At 32.1% G+C, this 27,229-nt stretch overlaps 2 protein-coding genes across 5 annotated transcripts; both read right to left on the reverse strand.

The window, feature by feature from the left end:
- Positions 1-2,087: 2,087 nt before the first annotated feature.
- LOC103492874 (serine/threonine-protein kinase STY13) lies at positions 2,088-6,640 on the reverse strand. 2 transcript variants are annotated; one of them, XM_051080187.1, is made up of 7 exons: positions 6,227-6,441; positions 5,346-5,687; positions 4,745-4,866; positions 4,135-4,343; positions 3,869-4,043; positions 3,572-3,706; positions 2,088-2,582 (listed from the first exon to the last, which is right to left on the reverse strand). In XM_051080187.1, exons 2-7 carry the CDS (start codon positions 5,554-5,556, stop codon positions 2,379-2,381), a joined length of 1,056 nt encoding a protein of 351 aa, XP_050936144.1. In that variant the 5' UTR covers positions 5,557-5,687; positions 6,227-6,441; the 3' UTR covers positions 2,088-2,378. The 2 variants fall into 2 exon arrangements, with proteins under 2 accessions (XP_050936144.1, XP_050936126.1); XM_051080169.1 differs by having other exon boundaries at positions 5,346-6,640.
- A 6,713-nt stretch (positions 6,641-13,353) lies between these two features.
- On the reverse strand, positions 13,354-26,944 carry LOC103492640 (methylcrotonoyl-CoA carboxylase subunit alpha, mitochondrial). 3 transcript variants are annotated; one of them, XM_008453079.3, is made up of 16 exons: positions 26,451-26,944; positions 24,834-24,955; positions 24,301-24,448; positions 23,769-23,906; positions 21,497-21,592; positions 21,360-21,419; positions 20,894-20,986; positions 20,703-20,814; positions 19,074-19,178; positions 18,720-18,856; positions 17,911-18,145; positions 17,665-17,828; positions 16,627-16,743; positions 16,298-16,543; positions 16,093-16,188; positions 13,354-13,564 (listed from the first exon to the last, which is right to left on the reverse strand). In XM_008453079.3, exons 1-16 carry the CDS (start codon positions 26,775-26,777, stop codon positions 13,556-13,558), a joined length of 2,205 nt encoding a protein of 734 aa, XP_008451301.1. In that variant the 5' UTR covers positions 26,778-26,944; the 3' UTR covers positions 13,354-13,555. The 3 variants fall into 3 exon arrangements, with proteins under 3 accessions (XP_008451301.1, XP_008451302.1, XP_008451303.1); XM_008453080.3 differs by lacking the exon at positions 21,360-21,419 and having other exon boundaries at positions 20,894-20,982; positions 21,478-21,592; positions 26,451-26,898; XM_008453081.3 differs by lacking the exon at positions 24,834-24,955 and having other exon boundaries at positions 26,451-26,638.
- Between the last annotated feature and the right edge of the window lie 285 nt (positions 26,945-27,229).

Raw genomic sequence — 27,229 nt, forward strand, 5'->3', positions numbered from 1 at the left:
TTAATTTTCGTATTTGTATCAATTTAAACCTTCACAATTATAATAGAGAGAAAAAAGAACCAGAAAAATCCAAAGAAGAAGCATAGAGGGAAAGAAAACCTTCAATTTGTGTTTTATTTGAATATAAAAGTTGAGGGTTTAAATTGATACATTTATGAAAGTTTAAGATCTAAATTAGTACACTCATAAAAGTTTGTAGTCTAATTTGATATGATTATTAGTTTGAGATTTAAATTAGAACAATTAAAATTTCAAAATTTAAATTGATACGATCTCAAAATTTAGATTAACCAGATGTTAGAATGATAAAGACACCATTCCATTATTTTTAATATAGGTATTAAATTAATTTAAAGTTGATTCAGTAAAACTTGATGGGAAATTTTAGAAGATAAAAAATTATTTTAAAAAATTAATAAAAATATTTAAAAAATATTAGATTAATCTAGAAAGGTTCTTTTTTTTGAGAAACACTTTGAGAGTTTGGATTATAAGAAATGAATTTAATTTATGCCTTTGCAAAAAGGAAAAAAAATAAGTTAAAATATTCACAAACATATATAAAAGCAAAAAGAATTGTGTTGTTGCCAAACAAATTTATCATTTAAAATAAGTTTGAAAAATAGGAATTCATAGGGATAGGAAAGCACTTGGTTAAAATTATTTACAATTAGCAAAAAAAGAAAAAGAAAATTTTAATCTACCAAAAAGAATTGGTTAGTATTTATTATATTTTGTAAATTGTTTTTATTTATTTATTTATTTTGCTATATTCCAAAATGTTTTGAGAAAAAGAATTAGATAAAATAACATTTTTATTATTTTTTTTTTCTTTTAGAAAAAGTCAAAAGTGTGCTAATTTTAAGATTGAAATATTTTAGAAAAAATTTAGTAGTTGTTTTCAATTTGGATATTGCAAGTTGGAAGGATTTTCATTTTAAATACACAAGTGGCTACCAAATTTATGTTTGGTATAAAGTATTGATGAGTAATCTAAATTGTTTGATTTAAGGCATGAAATGGACAACACCTTGGCCCTAGTGGTGTATAAATTTTTCCAAGTCAAATCCTTTAAACAACTCTTGTAAGTTAGCATCAAAATGCAACACACAACACATCAAATGAAATATTGTAGAAGCATCAAAATGCAACACACAACACATCAAATGAAATATTGTAGAAGGAAAAACAAAAATAATAGCTTCCATTTTCAAAGCTTTACACGCTTACTCGACAATCGTACGACATTAATACGAAAGATTATGGAATTCTTCCTCCATCTAAATTTTAAAAAGAAAAGTCGTTTTTTGTAGTTTGTTGGAGTATGTGCTTTGTTTTGGGATCTTTCGGAAAGAAAAACAACAAAATATTTTGAGGTCTGAAGAGGAACCTTAGTGACTCTTTCGTGATGTACCCTAGTGTCTGGGTTTCATGATGTTTCCATGTTTTTCGTTGGACTTCGATTTTTATTTTACTTATTTATTTATTGTCTTTGTAACATTTCAAATAGAAACCTTTTCTTTAGTAGAACTTATACGGGTTGGGGGTTTTGTATGTCCTTGTATTCTTTCATTCATTATCGATAAAAGCAATTGTTTCTATAGAGAAAAAAATAAAATAAAAACAAAGAAACAAACTACTCCTGTAACACATCTTACTTAAATAAGGTATGTTCTATAGGTTATACAACTAAATGTCCTCAAATTCTAAAGGGAGTCAGATAAGAAATATTTTCAAATATCAAAGTTGGACATAAAAATCAATTTGAGCAAGTCTTCACTTAAACAGACAGTAATACACGATTTAAAAGGATCAAGAAAAGTAAAACTTCTTCCAAAGTCTACTCATTGATCGGAGAAATTACTTTTTGGACTCTTTTTGATGGAGTGAAGTATCGATTCTGCAGAGTCTAAAACCAAAAAACATGAAAGAACATTAGCTAGGGTTGTTTCATTAATTTGTCATTCCTTTTACCTAACTAAATATGCACTGAACGGTGTCCAAATATGTACCTATATCCAACAGAAAGCAAAGAGTTAATAAAGGAGAGGGAAAGGAAAATGAGAATAATGAGAATGCCAAACCAGTTTGGAGCCAAAAAAATATATATGTATGTCCAATCAGCTGTTCCTTGTAACTAAACATTCATAAGAATGCAAAACTATGCAATAAAACATAATTACACCAACGAATGGTCGACATATGATTATTCTAAATTTCTATTTGGGATCAAAAGTTCATACTATGAAACCCCAAAGCCATGACCTTGAGAAATGTACTGTATGAACCAATGAGTATCGTGATGGATCATCTGGCTTAACGACTTCTCTGAACCATCTTCAATTGCAAGTAAATGGTGTAGCAAATGATGTTGAAATTTATGGACCACGAGCCGGACGGAAACAGAAACAACTAATCTGATCGTCGGTAATCATGCCACCCCCTTTACTTGTATCAATGGCTTCCAACAATTTTACGACCTCATCCATGTCGGGTCGCTTTTCTGGATTTGCGTCCCAACATCTTTTCATGATATTTGCAAACGAACTCGGGCAGCATCTAGGGATTTCCGGTCGTAAATTCTGTTGCAAGTAATTTTTAAGCATGAATTCATCTTCAAAACACACCCACAAATACTTGTGGTACATCAACTTCTCTCGAATACAACACACAGTTCATCATTTTAAGAAATTTTGTCAACATGGATTTAGGTCCCATTTGATAACTACTTGGGTTTTTTTTTTCAAACAAGGCCTTGGTTTAATTTGTTGACAGTTGCTTCATACATGTTTGTAAAAATGTAACCAAGGAATTTTCTCCCATTTCACATTTGAACTAAAGTTCCTCCTTTCATGGAAACAAATAGTTTGAGCAAACCACTTAGAAATTTTCTGTTCAATAAAATCTTTGAATACATGAAGCAAAAGAAAAGGTCCATAAATGGGAAACTAGTAAGAACAAAAACTAATGTTTCTGTCTATTTCGATGATCAAATGTCCTATCAAAGTCTTAAAAGGACAGTCTTCTCTAAATAGGTCATGAGAGTAGTTGCCAATTATGACGAAAAATTATTGATTAGCTCAACAATAGAAGTCAATGGCCAATTCAAACTAGCCGACCTACACCTCCTCCCCACTCCAAAAGAACCAAATAATACTCAAAATGATGATATATTACAAATTTATTTTGGAAGTTGGATTACACCCTTTTGTATATTTAGTATAAACAATAAGAAGTCACAAGTTTCGAAGAAAACTAAGACGCCGCTTGGTAACCATTTGTTTATTGGGTTTTAATTTTTTTAGAATTAAGCCTACAAACACTTCTTCCACCTTTAAATTTCTTGCTACGTTAATTACCTTTTATCAATATTTTCAAATACAAACCCAAAATTTGAAAACTAAACAAAGTAGTTTTTAGAACCTTGATTTTGTTTTTGGAATTTGACAAATAATTCAACTCCTTTTAAGAAAGATGCAAACAGTGATAAGAAATTAAGAAAAAAATAGACTTCATTTCAAGAAAACCAAATGGGATCTAAATAATTGTGTAGTTTATGGAACAAACATACCTGCCGCACAACTGCAGTAGACACTTCAGCAAAACTGAGATCTGGGTAAGGCATATCGCAGCAATATGTTTCCCACAAACATATACCAAGACTGTAAACATCACATTTCCGATTATAAGGCTTACCATCAAGGACCTGTTGAAAAAATGTTAGTTAGATTCCTTTATTCACTCAACAAGAGGAAACAATTGCAACCCAAATGAGAATTGGATCTGTTAATGACGACCATTCATCAAGACATCAATCATAATATCTTAATAGTACATTCTAGAACTTGATTTTAGAGAAAAATGAAACCTCGGGGGCCATGTAACCAAGGGTGCCAGTCTCTCCAGTCATATCCTTGGGGTTCTGTGCTTCGACTCGAGCAACGCCAAAATCAACAATTTTCAGAGTCTTCTGAGCATCTAGCAGAACATTCTCTGTTTTAATATCACGGTGTACAATCTTTTTGGAGTGTAGATAACTCAAACTGCGAAATTGAAATAAGCAATTGCCTCAAAACGCAAAATCCAAATCATTGGCATATTGGAGTGATTTATCGAAGATAAATTTTAACTTACCCTCTAGAAAGATCCAATGCAAGTTGAATCACAACCTTAAATGCAAGTTTCCTTTTCCTATTTTTGATTAAAAAGCTTTTTAGTGTTCCACCTGGAAGATACTCAACAACAACGCAGCAAGCCCTTGAAGGAAAAGTTTGGTTGCTGTCGAACGATGAGCTTTTGGGAGGGATTTTAAGGTTTGACGTCCCCATTGATGCTCCATAAAACTAACAGAAATTTCATATAATTATTTGATCTTCACATATCAAACACAGTGAAGAAACAAAGTTTGTAACACAGAAACCCCAGAACAGACAAAAAGGATTAGTTAAGACTTGAGAGTGAGACATTTCAGCAGGAGCAACTTGAATGGATTCTTATTCTAAAAGTTAGGTAAGAGAACCAATCATGTAAAACGAAATTTATATCTTGAGAATCTGAACATTTAGGATAGTGCAAGCATCAAATGTAAAGAATGAAAGCCTTCCCTGTTAGCATAATCTCTAAGCATGCCTATGATGTTGGATGAAAATGTAAAGAACAGCATCAGAGTAACAATGAATGGTTTGATTTGTTTGACATAGTGTGATACCATATTCTACGAGTAAAAGATAACTTGAAGTTGTACCTTTGCAACATTTGGATGGTCAAGCTTATGCCACACAGCAACTTCCTGGCGAAAAGATGTTCGAAGAGCAGCAATTTCAGCGACTGAGGAAACACCGTCCTCTCCCCAGTCAAGCACTTTCACTGCAGTATGCAGAGAATATCATCATAAATCGATAAAGCAAACAAAAACTTGATGAAATTGTCCAATAATAATAATCTAACAAGCAGGATACGTTTGTGTTTGGAGCTGAAAGTACTTCCAAAATGTTTTCAATTCTTTAACTTTCAGAGCAGTATTCATGTAGGACAGAAAACCTAAATGGGAACCACATTCAACGTTGTTTTGCACTCAAGTTAGACATAAGCACACTCTATCAGATTAAACATAATTAGCTATGTCAGGTTCAAAAAGTTATATATCAGGATATCATAATACTTCCACAGATGATTTGGCTATTTAGTACATGCAAACAAGAAGGATAAAGGAAAAAATCCATATCTAATCTAGAACACATGGTTTCCTCTGAAAACTGCTCCATATCTAATCAAGAACAAATGGTCAATTATCACAAGGATTGTCTACATGGTGAAAAAATACTCTAAAAAAAGGTGGAAATTACCTGCAACATCATTGCCATCATAGTTTCCTCTGTAAATAGTACCATAAGTTCCATGAGCTTTAACATATCTGATATCAAGTTTAGACAAGTCAATCTCCCATACTTCCTTTTTAGCAGGCACTTCCCTGTCCCTTGACCAAGCCCTGCTCAAGTGCTTCTCCAGCTGAATATCCCAACTCTTGAAATCAATCTTATCAGCACGAAATACCATATCCCTATTGCTTTTGCTTCCTGTCCCCAACTTTGAACCCAATTCATTCTCTTGGGTATTGCTAGATTTAGCAGAAACAATATCAGCTACTTGATTAGCCACCGGAGCCTTGCCAGCCTCGCCCGCATTCGCTAAATCCATGTTTCAATAAAGCTTTACTGACAGATAGATTGAAAGTAGAGAGTATAAAAGATAACAAAGGAATTTTGAAAAACACTGGGGAACTTTTACAAACGCATGGAAGACAATAAAAACCAAACCAACAAATTGGTCAAAAAAACTTGATGAAGATGACAAGAACAAGAAAATCAGTAAGTTACCGGTTCAACGAAACCACCATGAAATCAACTAAAACAAAAAACAAAACAAACAAACAACCAATAATCTCTCAGCCCTTCTTTTGTTTCTTTTATATAAAGAAGGTTAACCAAGGAACTCAAACGTTTAGTAAAATATTATGGTACTGGAAGATTAAAAACTCGACTAGCAAATACTGTTCCAGCCACCCCCACAAATCTAGGAGCTAAGAACCGTAAAATTTTAGTATCTTCGACTAAATTCTGCAAATTTGGCGATAAAGAAGCCTAGAGAAAATCAACCCATATGCAGAATCGTAAGAAAAAACAATCAAAATCAAAGAAACAATAACAGAAATGAAGAAGGCAAATACCCCTTCACAGATAACGAAGAGGGGTTGTAATTAAGAAGCCAAACAAGAGAAATAGAGAAAAAAGGAGAAATGGGTATTGTGGAATTGGTGAAGGAAAGCGAAAGGGAGAGGCAGCTTTTGTGGACAACAATTCACAGAGCAAAAAATTGGCGAGTACAGAATCGGAAAAAAGGAAAAATAAAAATAAAAGTAGATTGACGAAGAACAATAGGAAAATGGATTAAATGGGAAAAGGAGGAAAAAAGAAGATTTTTTTTCCCCTCAAAAATTAAAAAAAAAATATGCAAAAGAAATGAACTTTCTTTCCAAAACTAAAAAAAAAAAAAAAAGAAAAGAAAACAAGGCAAAATTGGGGCTTATGATACGCATACGCCGCCACGCCTTGCCTTGCCTTGCCTTGCCTTCAACGGATTTAACGGTATTTTATTTAATTCTTGTTTTGTTTTTTAATTTATTAGTTTTATTCCTCTTGAATGTTCCGTACAACATTTGGTTTCTTTTATGAAATTCCTTGAAGGGACCCTATAAGCTTTTACTTCTTTTTCTTTCCATCCTATTGTCTGTCCTAATACTAATTACTGCCGCCCCTCCATTTCAATATCCACTCTTCTCTTCTATCATTCATATTCAATTAATATTTCAATTTCTTTTAATCATATTAATATAATTTACTCCCTCAAACCTTCTCATCAAATAGAATACATTTTTGCATTACATCAATTATCCTTTTTATTTTACCAACATGAGTTTAACTCAATTTACACCTATATATACTCAATAACAAAATGCCTGAATTTCAATTCCTCTATCTCCAAGTTGTAGTACATTGCAAAAAACAAATGTCATGGAATTCACGATTTTAAAATTTAATTGAATCGTGTCTTTATTATTAATATCATTTTCTTTTTTTATAGAAAACAAAGGATTGTTATATATTTTTAAATAAAATGACGCATATTTCCAATATATTGATTTTATCCATTTTACTTGTTACTTTTGGATAGTTTTATTTTAATTCCTGTACTCTCAAAAGTTCAATTTTAGTCTATGTTTTTAGTACATCTTAAATTTAATTCTTTAAATTTGATTAAAATAATAATAATATTTTGAATTAACAACAATTTTGCACCGTACTAAATTTTTAAAAATTTATTAAAAAGTGCATAAAACAACATTTGGAAGTATAAAAACTAACATTAAAGAATCGATCAAGTATTTAGAGATCAAAATGATATTTAAACTCTCATCCTTATTACTATTATTATTTCAATTAACAACATGAGGTTGAAAAATTTGAAACTTGGACCTCTAGTCAATGATGTATGCTTAGCCAACAAGTCATACTCATACCGTTTACTAATTTTCTATTTAACGAGCTCATTTAGATTGGATAATTTGTTAGATAAATGTTTTGTTGAGTGTTTATATATTCTCATGGTATAATTGTTTTTAAACAACATGTGGAGTTGGAGAATTGAACCTCTAATTTTGAGATTGATAGTACATACACCATATTAACTGAGTTATTTTCATTTTTGTGATATAATACAAGCTTAATTAGTCCATAAAAAAAAAAAAAAAAAAAACTTTTAGATTTGTGCTTACTACTTTAACTCCCTAAACTTTAAAAATTATCTACTAGAGTGTTTTAACTTTCTATATATTTGGTGTTGATTATAGGTGAAAAGTTTTATTAAGTTATTAAATGAAGTTTTAAGAGAAAAGTAAGAAATTAAACAAAAGTTTGTAAGTTTTGAGATTTATTAAACATAAAAATGAAAGTTTGTATATGAATCAAATACATATAGATAACACCTTTTAAGTAAAATAATGAACCATATACTATTTGATTTTTTTTCATAAAATTTGAGGATAGGGTAATATTGGGTTATTAAATTGGGAAATATAGGAAAACTTAAATGTGAATTATTATGTGGGGTTGAGGGAGAAGCAAAAGGAACCTTTTCAATGTTATATTTTTGGGCAATATCTAAATTAAAATTCATGGTCTAAGAATTTTGAAGAGATATTAGCATATATAGTAAAACCTACATAAAGCATTATTTGTGAGGATGTCCAATTATTTCAACAATAACATTTAAGAAAGAAAAGTCATAATTAATAAATAATAATGGTAAGACTTTTTCTTTTCTTTTCTTTTTTTTTTCTTTTTTTTTTTTTTTCTTTTAGAAGGTGACACATTTCTTTTTAATTTTTAAATTATGTATGTAATTTAATTTGTAAATATACCCTTAACTTTTTCTTTAAAAGAAAATGTAATGGGGGCATGACTCAACATTAATCATTTTTATATGAGGCCTAATCATCAACCCTTCTATAATTAAATAAACATTTTGTCAACTCAAACCTTTTCTTTTTTCTTTAATGTAGCATTTAACTTTCTTACATTCAGAAATCTAATTTGTGGTTTTTGAAGAATTTTATTGTATATAGTTTGTTTAATGAAAACGTGAATAGAAACTTATAAGAGGTTTAATGAAAACTCCTACTTAGGAGAGAAATTGATTGTTAGATTATATATACAATATGAAGTATTTTTGCAATATAGAAGTCAACTTTTCGTTATATACAAAAATTGACCTAAAAATAATAGATTATATCGTACAAGGATAAAATAGTTGCATATATAATACAAAAATTAGTAAAGATTAAAAACTACGATAATTTCTTTCAATTATTATCACTAATAGTTGGTATCAACTAATATCATTGATAGTTACTACAAGTGGTAGCTTTCAATTTGAAAAGTATGCTATCAATTGCTATTAATGATAGTGACTATCGATAATAGTTTTCAATTTGGAAAATGTGTTTTAAGTTTTTATATCACTAATAGCTACTGTCAACGAATATCATCGACAACTGTTATTAGTGATAGATTTTAAGCTTTCAATTTGAGAAATGTGTTATCGATTTCTATCATTAATAACCACTTATAGTCGTTAAAAGATAAATTCCAAATTCTAAAAAACTTCTAGGAGTAGTCAAAAATATTTTCAAAATAAATTGTAGTATAACTAAAAATAAGTGGAATATATAATTAAATATATGAAAAGACTGATATATATATATAAAATAAAAAATAAAAGAGAAATATGATTGGTTGAAATGAATGAAGGGTGTAAATGGAATTTGATAATAAAATAGGATGCTGAGCATATTCCTTTTTAGAACAAAATTCTACATTTGACCATTTTTCAAACCTTAATTCTTCCTTCTTTTTTCTTTTTTCAATTTCTTTTATTTCTTCCCCTTTTTAACTTCTAATTCATTTTCTCTTGGTTCAATTCCAAAAATTATTTTAAATAACAAAACTTTTAAGTATATTCTTATAAAATATAGCAATTTAGTTAATTTGTAGTAGATCATGTACAATAAATCAATACAGATCGCTATTTGTGTCCATCATCATACGGATAGATAAAAATAATAGTCTATATTGATCTATTACAATCCATCATAAATAAATCGTGATATTTTTTATATTTAAAAATATTCCTTTGATTCTGGCATATACTTTTAAAAAAATCGCATATTTTTAGCTTAATAGTTTGGTGAAAATTTGTAACCATATAAGAAAATATAAAGGAAAACTCTAAATCTCATCCAATTTATCTACTATTTTCAATTTCACCTCAAATGTTAAGTTTTCATTGCAAAAATTAAGTTGATCATGAGTAATTGACTAATTTCATATTATATCAATAATCTAGTAGTAGTCAAAATTAGCATAGTTTAACTAGTGTTGTGTTTTTGTTATCGACCTCGAAATGAATTATCTGATTCCTCTGTACGTATTTGATTTAAAAGGTTCAAAAGTTAAAAATTAATACGTAATTCTTCTTTTAAGTAATAAAAAAACTCTCCCATATTAATGAAAAATCATTAGTCATCATATTCTAATATTTTTTTAAAAATATTATTTCAATATCTTCTTCAAAAAAATTGTATAGAATAGTTTTAAAATCTTATTTATCTCGATAAAAGGGTTAAACAGTCATGAATTCAATCCAATATAGTCACTTATCCATAAATAAATATTCTACGAATTTTTTCTTGACATCTAAATATTTTAGGGTTCAGTGAATTGTTCTGTAACAATAATTGAGATGTACATAAACCTCTTCTGATACTCACGATATTGACAAAGAAAAAGATGATATCTAAAATTTATTCACGTTTTAATTTGAAGGAATACGAATACCATATCTAAAGGTATAGATTGATTTGTTTTTTAAAAGAAAAAAAAAAGAAAGAAAGAAAGGGTTAAAAGCAAACACACCCACTACCACTTGTAGCAATTCAAAAAGTCATCCATAAAATTGTTGAAAGCATTTGTAAAGTAATGAATGAAAATGAAATTTATTATTTTCCACAATTTATATCCTTTTAAAATATAAAAGTCATCTCCTCACCTTTCAAATACATATCCCTTTTCATCATATTCTAATCCACTATATTATTTTTATGCACTATTCCTATAAATTACATTATTCCAAAACTTGAATCTATCCAATCCATTTGGTTCATTTCTTATATATATTCAATACCTAAAATTACATTCTTCTTGGTTGCTTCAAATCTTAAATTATTTCTAAAATTAGATTTAGTTTTTAAACCATTGATCATCACTAATTATTAATCAAAACTACACTTATTTTTATATATAGGAAAACGATTTAACGATTGTAAATGACAAAACTACTAAAATATTTATAAAATATTACAAATTTTTAAATTTTATCAATGTTAGATATCATTAAAGATATTGAATGTCACTTATCGACACTGATAGTCTATCATTGATATACTTTTACTCTATTTTGTAAATTTTTTAGTTTATTTTATTATATTAAAAAATATTTAATATATATATACTTTTATTTCATCTTTCGTAATTATTTTGTTTATATTATTACCAAACAATTGTTAAAACATTATTGATTGAAATCCTAAAGGATGGTTTTTTTAGCTATAAAATAAAATTCATTCGAAGATAAGTAAATTATTGAACGAATTAGAAAACAATTACAACCACCTCAACCCTCATTTATGATTTAGACAAAATTACATTTGAAAATTTGAGATTGCTGTTCGTTTTTTTTTTCCATAATTATTACTTTCATCAACTTTGTTGAACCAAATGTTGAATATATATGTATATGTGTATATATATACGTATGTATGTATATGTGTATGTATATACGTATATGTATGTATGTATATGTGTATGTATATACGTATATGTATGTATGTATATGTGTATGTATATACGTATATGTATGTATGTATATGTATATGTATATACGTATATGTGTATGTATATGTATGTATGTGTATGTGTATATATGTATGTATGTGTATGTATGTGTATGTGTATATATGTATGTATTATTAATGTACAGAAATTTGGTATACTTCTGGTCAGCATAACAAAGCAAGAACATTTTCTAGTGCATTTGGTGTATAAAAACAATGTCTATTTGTCAAACTTCTAATATATAATTTATAGGCTCTAAACTTAATTTACCATCAATATAATACTCAAATTAAAAAAAATATGTTTGTGGGTTGAGAGATCCAAATATAAGAGAAATTAAGGACCTGTTTAATATAGAATCAAAATACAAAAATTTGATAACAAGAGTTTTAATAAAAACAGAAGAGCAACTGTTTAAATATGTACTTGACAGGATATTAGAAAATGAACTCTAAGTTGAACAATGGTTTAAAATGTATTTGATATGATATATTTGTTAATCATGAAACTATTAAGGGTAGTTGACCATTGATAATACTTAGCTGACCTTAAACTATTATTAATTTGCTTTCTCAAAAAATATTTAAATAATTACTATTTTGTAATATCATATAATTTATTACAATTTATACCTTTTTTAGAAAAATAAAATTTATATATATTGTAAATTTAAACGTTTTTATCACTGATTTAACTCTACATTTTAAAATTTAAAATTCAAAATTTGAGCACGTTGAAAATATGAAATTATCATTTTCAAAATTACACTGTTTAAATTATAAAATTCGAAAACTTATATATTTGCTATCTGCGAATCAGGGCTACATGTTAACCATACTTATTTCACAGAATTAAGAAAAAAATAACAATTGTTTAAATCAATAATTTAACAAATCAGCAACCAAATAAGAAATCAATTATCATTTCAAATAATTGTAATTGGATTCCAATCATAAGGATAGAACTCAACAAATTGGGATGATGCTAGAAAATAAAAGTGGGGAAAGTGTGTTGGAGATTAGGTTATGTGGTCAATGGAATTGAGTGATCCTTTGAAAAGTTGTAGCTTAGCTTGAATTATTGCTTGTGATTTGAATTCAAATCTCTATTATTATTCAATATTGCCAACTTCTCAAGTCTATAGGCTTTTTTCCTCAATTGGAAATTCAATAATCCTAATGTGTACATAATACAGAACTATGGTCATATATATGAACCTTTTTTTTTTTAAGAAAAACAATTGTGATGGAGTGGTTTTGGGATTGCAGCAACAAAAAGTTATGTTAGGAGTAAAATGAATAGATTTGATAAATCAATTTAATGGTGAGAGTTGCCCCAAGTAAGTTCTGAAGCCCATAGACGAGTCTGAACCCAAGAAAAATTAGGAGACAGACACGAAAAAGTACACACCACAAAAAGAAAACGTTAGAGCATGGGATTCTAAGGCTGACCATCTAACCTACTTTTACCAATCACTAAATAACTAAGGAATTCTTGGTTTGATGCCTTGCACAAACTACCCCTGACATCATTGTTACACATAACCACGAGCGGATGTTAGAGAAATGGCATCAAATAGTCTCATTCCATGAGTCCATAGGGAAAGAGTAAACATTCTCCCAATGAAAGTCTTAACCGATTTTTACTTGATTATAAAAAATAATATACATCGCTTAAATGCTTTTTAAACTATAGAACTAAATAGATATGGTCTTAAAGAACTTATCATTTAACTTAAAATTTTCAGATTGTCTGACTCGAACAATACTAGAATCACTATGATGTGCAATAATATGACAAGTTAAGGAAATAGTCAGAGACGAGTGAGAATTGATGTGATGAAGACTGAAGAGAAGCTGAGTGTGATAATTACTTTATTAAATTGATAGGTGACGTTTTTTTTATTTATTCACAATGAGATATTCAAGATTTCTTTCAACTGAAAAGAGGTAACGGAGGAACCCTTTCAATCGTCGTCACAGTAAGAAGCTAGAATGAGCCTACCTTAAAAACATTGCTATTGCCATGAAAGGAGATGCTCCCCTATTTCAGTTTTTCTGCACCAACCACAATTCCATTTCAACATTTAATCAAAACTCAGTCTAATTCAAGTAATAATAATATTACAGACCAATTCCAAAGTGGTAACAACATTTCAAAATTGAGCCTAAATATTTAAGTCGCGTTAAAAAAATGGGTTAAAAAAATGGGTCAAAATACTGACAGAATGCTATCCTTGTAGAAAGTGGTCAAGGCTATCGCCTTCAAACCAACACAGTACATCTACAACGTTGGATTGACGAACAATCAAAAAATTAAAAATTAAAAGAAAATAGATACATGTGGTTTCCAAATCCACAATCAACGGTCGCTCGAGTAAGTCAGCCAACTCAATTCCCAACATTGGTGGCAACAGCACAATGGGCCTATTTAGCAACCCCGACCCCAATTTTGAGAAAAGGTTAGAACCATTGACAACCCCCACCCGGAAAAACATTTGTGTAGGCTACAAAGAATTAGATAGACGACTTTGATAGTAGGGGGATTGACAACTAGTCTTACCCTCTTGCATATTTTAAGGCATAATCAATGTGTCGCCCTTTCCATCAGCTTTAAAGGATTCAGATCTTGAATCCTTAACAAAGATGGCCATTTTTTTATCAATTCATAGAACTGAGAAAGTATGCACTGACCGGACTCCTATTGATAATTTATCGATCAAAGGTGATTTGAAGGGCTAAAATTTCTAAGTGAGCCGTTCTATGGGTCTTTGTACAAGAGAAGTTAAATACAGGGGATGTTATTCAAAGAAAAAGGCCAAATTGTTCTACATCTCCGAATTGGTGTGTGATGTGCAGATTGAATGGAGAAAAACACCACCATATTTTCTTGTTTTGCTCTTGGGCAAGTTCTTTATGGGCAAGACTTCAGAAGTGTTTTGGGCTTAGTTGGTGTTTTCTTGAAAGAAACGACGAGGGTATTTTTCAACTTAATTTGGGATCCGTTCAAGGATAAAAGCCATATTTTGGGATCTAATGTTTATTATGGCAACCTTATGGAATTTGTGGAGAGGAACCAGAGAGAAAATGAATGGTCTCAATGAGGTATGGAATTTATCGAGATCTCCACATCAATGTTCTCTTTCTAAATCTTTTTTTTTTTTTTTATGAAAACAAACTTTCATTGAGAAAACATGAAAGAATACAAGGGCGTAAAAAACAAGCCCATCAAGACACCCCAACTAAAGAAAGGGCTTCCAAGTAAGTAAAATATTACTGACATATCTCTTTTCTAATAACAATCTTTTATATATATCCGCTAGAGAGTATTTTTTGTAAATCTTTGGCATGTTGTGATACCTCATCTCCCCTTTTGTATGATTTTGTCTAATCAATATCATCTTTTTTTTCTTATCCAAAAATAAAAAGTAACCACAGTTTCAAGCTTTTGAAAGATCAAGAGGAAATTCAAGCCCTTGAGAAAGTTGGCAACTGGGAGTAATACTGACTTATTGGAAATATATTATTAGAGGAATGTCAGCGGACTTTAATCACTCGATGCAAAGTTGAAGTGAACAGTGTGGCACAAAGCTAGGGTAGGTGCAAATAGTTTACTCAACAGTCAACCTTGTGAAATCTATTGCCACAAAGTTTTCCCTCTAAAGCCCAACTTTATACAATTCAAGCTCTCTTTAGTGGTAAATGAAGTCTAGGCTCTCCATCTGCATTGAGAATGTCTAACTATATGGAGATTAGTTTATATTATAATGTTATGGCAACTTTAGTTGGGAAGTTACAGCATTTTCTTTTAAACATCGCAATCAAAGTATGGAACATTGTGCTTTTCAAGTTCTTCGATGGTTCAAAAGTCTGGACTTGGAGATTTGCATTTCGATGTTCTTCTATTCTATCCCATCAGCTTTTTGCCATACTCCTCTTTCTTCTTCATTGTTAATATGAGTATACCAGTAGGTAGAAGCTAGAGTAGTATACAATTGATCTCTTTTAGAATGAGTATTTTTTAAATCCAAATCTATTTGGCAGTTTGATTCACGTTAGCCACTCGTTGTCCTTCCATATTTCCTTAAAGGAAGTTCTTAAAATAAAAAGTTTCGAAGATAGGAACCAAAAGAAAAGGCCAACAGTATAACAAGTATGCAAAAAATAGAAAACTGTGCTGCAATACCCTTCAGAAGGATGGTTTGCACAAGGGTGGTAATCATAATCAGTTATGATCTGCTTATTGCTTATTATGTTTCATAAATTCATTATCCATCATGGGTTGGCCTAGTTATAAAAAAGAAGATAAGGTCTCAATAACTAACTAAGAAGTTATGGGTTCAATCCATAGTGGCCACCTACCTATGAATTAATTTCCTATGAGTTTCCTTGATACCCAGATGTTGTAGGATCAGGTGGGTTGTTCCGTGAGATTAGTCGAGGTCGAAGTGTGCATAAGTTGGTCCAGACACACAGATAAAAAAAATAGTTTCATAATTTCATTATAATGAACATGTATGCATCTAAATCTCCCACAAAAGATAATAAATATAATCCATGAATAGTTATGAAGGTAAATGGCTTACCTTAACACTAAACAAAATACTCCCATCAGTAACCTGCTGACCAGGTGCAACATGTAGGCCATAGATTTGTCCTGCTATGGGCGTTTTCACAACGTGCTGAGACAATTTCAAGAGTGGAACTATTACAACTTATGCTTTTGGATAAAAGTAAATCATAAAACATTAAAATAATTAATAAACTAAAAAAACGAGCAGTTCAGCAAACCTCCATCTTCATTGCTTCAAGGACCAAGACGGGCTGCCCTTCTCCAACTTCATCACCATTTTTCATTAGAACCTTTACGACTAGACCAGCCATGGGAGCAACAACAGTTCCCTGAGGATGGTTGGATGCTGCCTCAAAACCAGGCTTATGCTGTGATTCATCTTCATCTACTACATCAATTCCCAACTTCTGTTTAAAGTGATGGTGATGTGACCCATGCCATATATGCACATGCTTTATCTGATCCTGAATTAAAAATTGTTCCATTAATACAAAAGAAGATGGGGTGGGGAAAAACGAATTGACATAGGAACAGATCTATCATTTACTTCTGAGTAAATAGCCAAGCGAACTTCCATGATAACACCATCAACTTCAACTCTGAAATTATGTTTTCCAAGGTGGGATACTTTAACTTCAACCGCAGAAAAACCACTTTCTCCACTCTGTACACATGTTGAAAACAAACAGCGTCATGAATTAAATAAATATAATTTTTATTTTGTTTTACAAGGGAGCTGCTATCATTAAGGATAGTTAATGTGAGAAAACAGGTCCTATATAAATACAAGTTGAAACCAAATAGGAGAGCCACCAAAAAGAAAAACCACACGAACAAGTTCCAAATGTGAGTCAAGTAGTCAACCTTTCACAACCAGTCCATAATTATAGGTGCATAAAATTACATTTTACCCCTATATTCATATATCCCTCCTTAAATTTCATAACTATTAGCCCGTGAATGAACTACTGTCATCCATAATTTATTCATGAACAAAGCCCTCCAAAGGCTAATGAGATGGTGGAAGCTCCATTATTCAAGACCTAAATTGGTTTTCACTTTCCACAGAATAGAAAGGAGCAAATTCTATCTCTTGATGTAATATATCCAACCCCATTGTTCATGTCAATAAGAAAATAGGGATTTTAAATGGATTATCCTAATCACTCTGCCTCATGTTAATCAAGAACACAAAGCCACCAAAAAGAGTTCCTAACTTACTCAAAGCATGAGACCTAAGTTAAGATATTTTGTGATGTCACATATAATCATCTTATTGATATATTTGTATCTTCTGGTAATGGTCTTATAAAAGACATTGAAATGTGCAATGTCACCACAACAAGGCGCCTAACCAAAGCTTTAGAAAGACTTGTCCAACACCTCTTAAATCTGGTGAAGGAACTCAGGCAATTGTTAACGAGTTGCCTTACCACGATCCAAAACCGTATGGTTGTTTTCACTTAAAAATTAAATAAATAAATAAAGTACTTTGTTTCAGAACAATACAATAATTAAAAGGAAAAAGAACAAAAACCTTAATTACATGACTAATTGAGCATGCCTCTTAGAGGAGTACAAATACCTCAATTAGAAAGCCCCCATCTTGCTGGTAGGTGATTGTAAGTGGAAACGGCTTTGAGGCACTGCTATCATATTGATTCTCCAATGCAAATTCTACTGTGCGCCTAGCACAATGATGGACTCTAAATGGAGGAGGAGAGTACCATATTGAATGCAAATCATTCCCTGAAAAGATGTAGAATTTTCAATTTAATAACAGCTTTCTAAAGCAATTAAGATCAGAAAAATAGATAAGAACTTGCAATACCAGAAAAATTTTCAGCCAGTTTAGAATGCTCCAAGCTGACAATACAAGAAGCAGCGAGACAGGCATTAAATCCACCAGCTTCATATGCTTCTTTCGCCATCAAAAGATTAGAAGGATCACCAAAGAGGTCATCTTTATAATGGTCAATAAAATGAGTTTCCACGTCCCCACGTTCAAATGCATGATGATTTGCAAGTTTTAATAGAAAGTTTATGTTGGTTGGGACACCTGCAACCTAATGAGAGAGCAATGGACCTCAATGATTCTGTATGAATTTGGATTTTTGAAGAGTTGAAGAATAACTACAAAATACTAACTGAAGAATGGAAGACAATTTTAGCCTGCTGTCAATTAAAGTATAAGCCAAAGTCAAAAAAGCTTTAGGCATAAACCTACAAGAGTTGCAGATATATTGAATCATTAGATGTTCACCAAGATAATCACATTCAATCAAATGATAATGTCAAGTAAATTTGGCCGTGAAGGGAACTTGATCAATCGCTGCTATAAAATAACTGTAGCAGCCATTGAGGCACCCAAGTCTACCACCTTCACTGCTTCAAGTTCCAAATTGTTCTTATTTCCTTTAACAGGCCAGTTGCTTGGAATATTATCTGATTATCTCATTGAAATACTGGCAGTGAAATTGAGAAGTTTCAACTAAAAAATGTCTTTCATCCCAAATCAAGTTGAATAGTAATATTTGAGCATTAGTCTCTTTACATTATATCAATGAAAAGTTTTGTTTCTTGCTAATACATAGTAAAATACTAAATTCCTCAAAGCAAACTAATTATGATTAGATTTACCTCAAACTTTGTTAGACAGTGCTTTAGTTTGACTAGGGCAGCAGAACGATTTTCTCCCCAAACAACAAGCTTTGCAATCATAGGATCATAATGCACACTAACAGCATCTCCTTGTTCAACCCCAGTTTCAACTCGAACTGTTAAAAGAGAGGTTGATTTCAAAAATTAAGACAAAGAAAGGAAAGAAGAAAAAGGAAAATATAAAATGCAAAGTGAATGACGAAAATTCCAAGTAAAAGGTAGCAAGCAATCAAACATTACTAAGAAATATATTAGGATGTTTCAATAAAATCTCTTTCTAATTGCAGAAACTGAAGATTGAGTTTGCTACACTAGAGAAGTAAAACATTCTACCAGACTGTGAAACAGGAACAGGGCAGTAATGGTGAAGAGTTCCAGTAGCTGGAAGAAACCCTTTTGACACATTTTCAGCGTATATGCGGGCTTCAAAAGCATGACCTAAAAACAAAACAAATTTTAACTTCATCAAGGTCCACAATATTGAGAACACACACTATATCAGTAAACTATGTGAAACAAATTTACAAAATTACGAAAAGTTCTCTATTTTTCAATAATATATATACGTACACACATACATATGATTGGAAGATTAACAAAATAAAAATAAATCCATACATATGATTGGAAGATTAACAAAATAAAAATAAATCCATACATATGATTGGAAGATTAACAAAATAAAAATAAATCCATATGTTCAATAAAGTGAAATACTATTTGCAAAAGTATGTGTTTCATGAAATTTATCAAAGACTTCCAAAACTAGAGAATAAACAATTCCATAGTAAAAAATGACCATAGTAGGTCATTTTGTCAGGATTAATACTTTAATAGTGTTAGCTGATATAATATAAATTATCATTCATCCATCAACTTAACTTATGGTCAATCGATGATTTAACATAGTACCAAAATATGTGGTCCAAGAGGTCCTGCATTCAAATTCACTTGTATTTTCTACATATTTCAAGCCCAAATGTGAAAGGGAATGTTAGATGATATAATATTAAATTTGTCTTCACCCATCGGTTTAAGTTTTTGGGTGTATTAGTAATCAAAAGTCGGGGCTATTTCACCCTCCATTTCCACATCCGTTAATGAGCACCATATATAAATATTTTATCTTTAATATAATTGTTTTAGGCTTCAAGTCAAAAGGTGTCATTTGACCCCACGCTTTACAGGGTGGCAATCCTTCATTGGTTGAGAACTCGTACTTCTAAGCTCTTGGTTGAGAGTATATACCTTTAACTAGTAAAGTCATGCCAATGTCAACAAGATGCTAATGAATTCATATGCCAAGTAAGAAAATATGAATCCTCATGGATTGTTGGACAAATATGCTTGGGTATTACACAATAATGACAAATGTTCTACATTTAGTGTGATTTGTCCTTTAGAAATTCCAAGTGTCTACCTTATGGGATAACTGCTCAACCTTACTCCATTTGGCTCCTAAGAAAACTTGCAGGAATATTAAATCCTCGATAGGAGAACACGAGAGTTTGATCTTATTCCTCCAAATTATTGGCCTCATAATACTAAGTCAATCCATGGTGATTTATGAAATCATGCTCCAACATAGTCCTTAAAATATAGATTTGTATACCAAAAAAAAAAAAGAAAAACATAGAAAGTGATTGAAAACCTCGCATAAAAAAACTTGTAGGTTAAATTACAAATTTAGTTCCTTAACCTAGAAGTTTGTACTTAATAGGTCCCTAAACTTTCAATATAGTGTCTAATAGATTTCTGAATTTTAAAAATGTCTGATGAGTCTTTGGACTTTTGATTTTGTGTTTAATAAGTTATCTAAAAAATAAAAATAAAATTATAAACATCAACTGGTCAAATGCAAAGCTAAATGTTAGCCTCTCCGTATATACGTAGCTATAGTAATACTAATTGCAGCATCTAGTGAAGATTCGTGCATCAGCATTTCAAGATAAAGAAGACTACCTAATAAGGGCACTTGTGCCTGGGTTATAGGAAGTGATTCTCCATTTGCAACACGGATTTGCCACTCAACAAGATCTTGACCCACTATCATCTCAGTAACAGGATGTTCAACCTGCATGCAAGAGCTAATTGACATCAAATAATATCCGTTATAATTTGCTAAAGGATTTTGAGAAGCTTAATCAAGGAACCTGAAGGCGAGTATTCATCTCCATGAAATAAAATTGACCGGAGATGGTATCAACTATGAACTCCACTGTCCCAGCACTGTAATAACCAACTGCCTTTATGCACCGAATTGAAAATTCATATCAGGAAAGTACACTTCGAATCCCTAGAAAGGGGAAAATAATAGAAAACTCACCTACTGTAATGGAAAGACTTTTGCACAATTAAAATGAAAAAGAAAACAAAAGAGGTGTTCTAAACCAGGGAAATAACAATATTTATCACCCTCTGCCTAGATAAGTACTAAAGAAACACCCAAATTAATTATTATACTAACTAAGTAGTCAATAGAAATCAGAAGCATCTCTCATGTGCCAATCAATGGATGCTTGCTCCAAATAGACATGAAAAAAGCTCAGTCCAACTATCTTAAGCGTTGTTTTCTCAGTTGCTAACCATTACATTACATGTGACGAAAGTAGATCTCACCTTAGCTGCAGAAACAGCAGCTTGACCCAAATGGGATCGGAAGTCATCCAAAACATTTGGCTGCACCAATGTATAGTTTAGTTACAATCGGAATAAAATTAGAAAGAAAATATATTACCAAGAAAAACACTCATTACAGCTGGAGCTTCTTCAATTATCTTCTGGTGTCTTCTTTGCACACTGCAATCCCTCTCATTTAGATGCAGAATGTTCCCATGTGTGTCCCCAAAAATCTACAGCTTCAAAATTAGAGGACTAAAGATCAATGCATAAACAAAAAGGAAAAAGTTTGAACCTTTGTTTTTTTTCATAAAAGGAAACAGGACTCTTTATTCATAAAGATGTAAAACGAAAGAGACTAATTGAGAGGGTTCTTATGTGAGGAAACTCCTTGTTCCATGATCTTATTGATTTTGAAGCGTGGTTGTGCGACTGTGCCTATGGGAAACTTATTGGTCTTGATAGCCTATTGATTTGGTAAATGATTGGTCGACATATTGGTCTTGATGGCCTATTGTTTCAATAAATGATTGGTGGAAATTATCCCTCGATTTACCACTTCAAAAGCATACTTAAAAAAATGATAAATAAATTTTGTAGTTTTTTTAAAATCTCTTTTGGGTCTTTAGAGATGGAGATGCATTGTCAAATTAAGAAAGTTTCCTTTCCTACTTACCAAACTGGCTTACCATTCTCATTTATTATGTATCTGCAATTTAAAGTTCAAGGGAAGTTGCTGAGTGGGTCAGATGATATACTTTGGGAAGGTTGTGAGTATTGAGGAAGAGTGTCCTACTTTCTGATAAGAGGACCAGTTTGTTAAGTAGAAGACCAGGTGTAAAAGAAAAGACCAAACAGAAAATATGGCCAATCATACAACACCAAGTGCAAATGAAACTAGAAAAAGAAAAAGAAATTGTTAGTGATATATAATTAAATTTGCCTTCAACCACCAGCTTAAGCTTTTGGGTGAATTGGTGGTTTAATATGGTAACAAAGCAGGTAGTCCAGGGAGGTCCTGTGTTTAAGCCCCAGCCTTCAACCACCAGCTTAAGCTTTTGGGTGAATTGGTGGTTTAATAGAAATGATATAAAACGAACTCCAAGGCAAAGAGAGAGAGGCACCAACACAAGAGACCAACTCACGCCCCTAAGCTCCTTCCAAGAGCTCCCAATCCTAAACATCCTTTCACTTCTTGATTTGAAAATGTATAGACTAATGCTTGGAGAAATAAGGAACAAAAAATAAAAGCAGCCCACAAGCTTGATCATCTTCCCCAACTAAAATTGCTGCATACTCCAACTACCGATACTAAATTTGACTAACTGCTCCTCTTTATGGATGAAAACCACTTTCATTCGGAAAAAATGAAAGAATACACAGGAAACAACCAACAACCTTCCTCTGTAACAACAAGCACTTTCATTGGGAAAAACTGCTCTAATTCTTAACATCTCATCTTTTCTCCATAGAACATGGAAGGGCCAGTCAGCAACAACCTCTCTCTGTCACAAAAAGTTAGATTTGGAGGAACTCCATAAGTACTACAACATTCTCAACTTAGAGGAGCAATGAGACCAAACTAATTCAAAAAGCTCTCCTCGATCTTTGCTGAAAATAGATACTAAAAATACTATAACTCAAATCCTCCCATGCTTCTCGTCCAGAATACATAACTGAGGATGGGATATGAGGCTACAAGAGAAATCCAGGGTGTCAAACTCTCCCGTGGACTATGTGCTTTCTTCTTCTTCATCATCTTTTCTTAAAAGAAACATATATGAATGAGATGAAAAAATAGCAAACAATCTAAAGGAACTACAAGAAAGCTTCCAATGAGCTACAAGAGAAGTAAGGCTATATAACTCAGAAAAATGAAGGTTTAGAAGTATACAACTAAGATAGAGCAATATAAATGAGATGTTCAGAAAAGATGTCGAAATCGGTAGCTTTGTCTTAAAGGATGCAACAATATTCATCCCATGTTAACCAAACAAAGCTTTGTTGATGAGAAAATTTGTAGCATTAAATGACAACACATGGAAGTTTTGGTTTGAAAGGAATTCAAGAATCTTCAACAATCATGAGTCCAGCAGGGCGGTGTTTTGGGCCCTAGTCACTCTTCTTTCTTCTACTTGGTCTATTAATTCTAAATAGTATGGTAATTATAGCTTATCCCAAACTGACACCAGCTAGGCATCTTTTTTGTAACCTTTTGGTGTGTGAAGGTATCACATCTCCCCCTCCTTTGGTGTGTAAGGAAGGATATCTTTGGATGATGAAAAGTTTGTTTCTAATAAAAAAACACGTACTCATATATTAGTGTGCGGACATTACAAAAACTCTCCTACATTAGCAGATAAATGTCAAGAAACTATTATTTCAAACGATCAAAGCAAAGAACAATACCTGGACTTCTATGTGCCTTGGCTGGGTGATATATTTTTCCAGCAGAATTGTGCTTATGCCAAAAGAAGCTGCAGCCTCACGTTGAGCTCCCAAGAAAGCATCAATAAATTCATTTGGGCTATGTACAATCCTCATACCCTAAAATATATTTCATCATTTCATGTAAGAAATCTCGCATAATATCATGGTTAGAAAAAAAATGCTGTACTCTCAGCCTGGAATAAAAATGGAAGGATCGTATTGTTTGGATGATTGATTCTTGTAGCTTGGTTCGCAGTTTGAACTTGTATACATATTTTCCCACATATAACTGTTTCTAATTATCACTTCATGGTTGCAAAGTTTAATTATTGATAATTTTGGTATCAGAGGCATGTGGAGCAGTCCTCAGTCATCAGCCTCATATTTCTTGATTTTTGCCAACTCTCAATCAAACACTCAAACATGTATGGACCGTGAATCTTCCATAAATTTCTGATTTTTTAGACAAATCAAAAAGTTTACAATATCTAAGCTCAAAGAAATAACCCACCTTCCCCCCACCTCCATGAGTCGGTTTTATCAATATTGGATACCCAATTTTGTCTGCTTCTAACTTCATAGTATCAATATCTTGTGCAGTCCCATGGTACCCAGGCACGAGCGGGACACCAGCTGCACCCATTATTCGCTTTGATGCACTGAAGAAGAGTAGTAAAATAACATGTTAATTGGCAAGTAGAACAATTATATCTCAAGAATAGAGAAGGAAAATTGGTTGTAAGCAAGCAGTGACCCTTCACATGGTTAGAAATGGATGCATACTTAACACGTTATAGACTTTTTTAGGGAAAAATAATAAAAATTAAATTGAAAAAATCTACATAAATAAATAATGGAGAAAGAAAGGAAGGAAAGGAGAAAGAAAGGAAGGAAAGGAGAAAGAAAGGAAGGAAAGGAGAAAGAAGAATATCAGGTTTAGTTGACAGGAAACGTTATGTTCTGCAGACAGTTATCTAAAGAACGTCCTACTACCACGTGAGCATAATGGAAAAAATCAAGAAAAAGAGATTTAATTTATCAAACCTTTTGTCGCCCATGTGCCGAATTGCAGATATTGGTGGGCCTATAAATGTAAGGCCCTCATCTTCACAGAGTTGTGCAAAATCAGCACTTTCAGATAAAAACCCATAGCCAGGGTGGATAGCCTATGTATCAAAATAATATGCCCACTCTTAAAGCCATGCTTTATGTAATCAGAGTAAGGACATGGCCATCTAAGAAAACCTGAGTTAAGTGATTGGTGACGTTCATAAACAATGAAGAAAATGTAAAGATGATGTTGCCACAGAAAAAATGGCGTTAATTAGTAATAACATAATTTATTTGGTATGAATCAATCGCGAAGGCAATCACAAATCTAGTATATTAGTTAGTGATGTTAGTAACTATTATGTTGTATTTTATAACATCGACCATCCTCGCAAAAGGGTATATAGAGAAAAAACACACCTGTCTATCACAAGTATCCCTATGCCAAGCTAGGTAGAAGCCAAATGTCTGAAAGAAGTGATTACACACGGCTCTCACAAACTCACATCTCCAAAGGATGTGATCCAAGTAATATGTGCTGTTGTGTTTTGTTAGGCAGTGCTTATCATCTTTGAAATGCGTAAAATGTTAGTGGTCAGTGTTTATCATTTTCTGGGTTTTGCTTCAGTATGTCTGTTAGTGAATCCTGCATTTCACAAGTTCCTTTGTTTCCCAGTATGGACACATACAAAGTCAGCTATACCATTTCCTCTCTTTTTTTAATACCTGCAAGCCTGAATTTTGCAATTGGAAACACTGATTGCTTTCAATAATATGCCAACAATAGGCAACATTAAACACAGAAGATTATATGCCTATAGCTGTGTACAGGCTTGGATAAAAAATATGCACGAAGCCTTCAGTGCTTAAGTTGCAAATTTCAAATCCTCCACATTTTATAGTCTTGGCACTCCATGCCGCCAAACACAGATGATTTCATACCTATGTCAGGGTAATCAGGATAACTATAGCAGCATATTGGTACGTACACAATTTGCCAAATGTTATCTATAAATTGGTGAACAAAATAAACCACCCAACTACACAGTCCCTCACTCAGTCAATCAAAGACTACCTTCCCAAAAAATGTAAAACGCACAATTAACTTTGTCCTACAAATAAAAATCAAACAAGAACAGGGCATAGGCTCCACACTTTTAGTCACTAGGTCCTTGCCTTTGGCTGGAGGATGTCCCCACACACAAAGTTTCTCCTTATGCATATTTGCTTGCCAACACAGTATGGCATCCCAAACAATGAAGATGATATTGTCCAAAATAATCACATTTCTGCCTCCCACGACCTTCATCTGAGAACCTTTTTCCGAGAAGTGAAAATCTCCATTTACCAAGAATATCATTTCCTCTTTGTTATCCTCGAAACTCTAATGGACATATCAGTTGCTTTCAATAAAATACATTCTCCTAATTCCGTTTGAGTACTACTGAACATAAAAATAGCATACTAAATTCAAGTATAAATCAACAGTAACTCTAAACAGCAAAAACAGAAAGAAAAAAACAACTAGAGAAAAAAGAACATTGAGATTAAGTTAAGTAAGAATTCAAGCATTTCCAACATTTTCCAACGTTCCATCTACCGTAGACTCACCTGCGCACCAGTTCTCGAGGCAGCATCAACAATGGAGGGAGCATTCAAGTAACTCAACCTCGCCGGCGGAGGGCCAATGTGCACAGCCTCGTCAGCCGACTTGACATGGAGTGAATCCCGATCAGCGTCACTGAAAACCGCGACAGTTTGAATGCCCAACCTCCTGGCAGTCCTGATGATCCTGCATGCTATCTCACCTCGATTTGCAATGAGAATCTTGTCGATGCGTGGAGGAGGGTGAGTGTTGGAATTGGAGTGTGAGAATAGTCTGAATCGGAGAAGGGAAGGTGTGGTCGGAAGCTTCCGACGGAAGATGATGGAGGCCATTGACGGCCACGACCTCGGAACAGATGGATCGGAAAAGAATTGAAATGAGAAAAAATGGAAATGGGAATTTACGTATGGAAATTGAGGAGTAGTGACATTGAAGATTATCTAAAAACAAATTTAGTTCGTTCTTATCTTACACTATAAAGATACCGCTTTTCCCGTTTTTTTTTTTTTTTTAAGAAAAAAAATTGTTAAGCACTCACAATACTCCAACGTTTGTGAGTATTGCCATTTTATTTTTTATTCATTCCATTCCATGTGATAAACATGAGTTATCAAAAAACCTGTCCCAATATAATTTAAGAATTTGTAAATTTTTCCTATCAATAACTGAGTTTAACTTTAATTGATTGATGTAATATTTTTCTCTAGAAATTAGAGGTTGAACCTCTCTTGTTACTGTTAAAAGATGTCCGTGTGTTTAGTTTGATGGATTTTTTGATTTCTTG

The sequence above is a fragment of the Cucumis melo genome, chromosome 1 (genome assembly GCF_025177605.1).
Source record: "Cucumis melo cultivar AY chromosome 1, USDA_Cmelo_AY_1.0, whole genome shotgun sequence".
NCBI lineage: Eukaryota > Viridiplantae > Streptophyta > Magnoliopsida > Cucurbitales > Cucurbitaceae > Cucumis > Cucumis melo.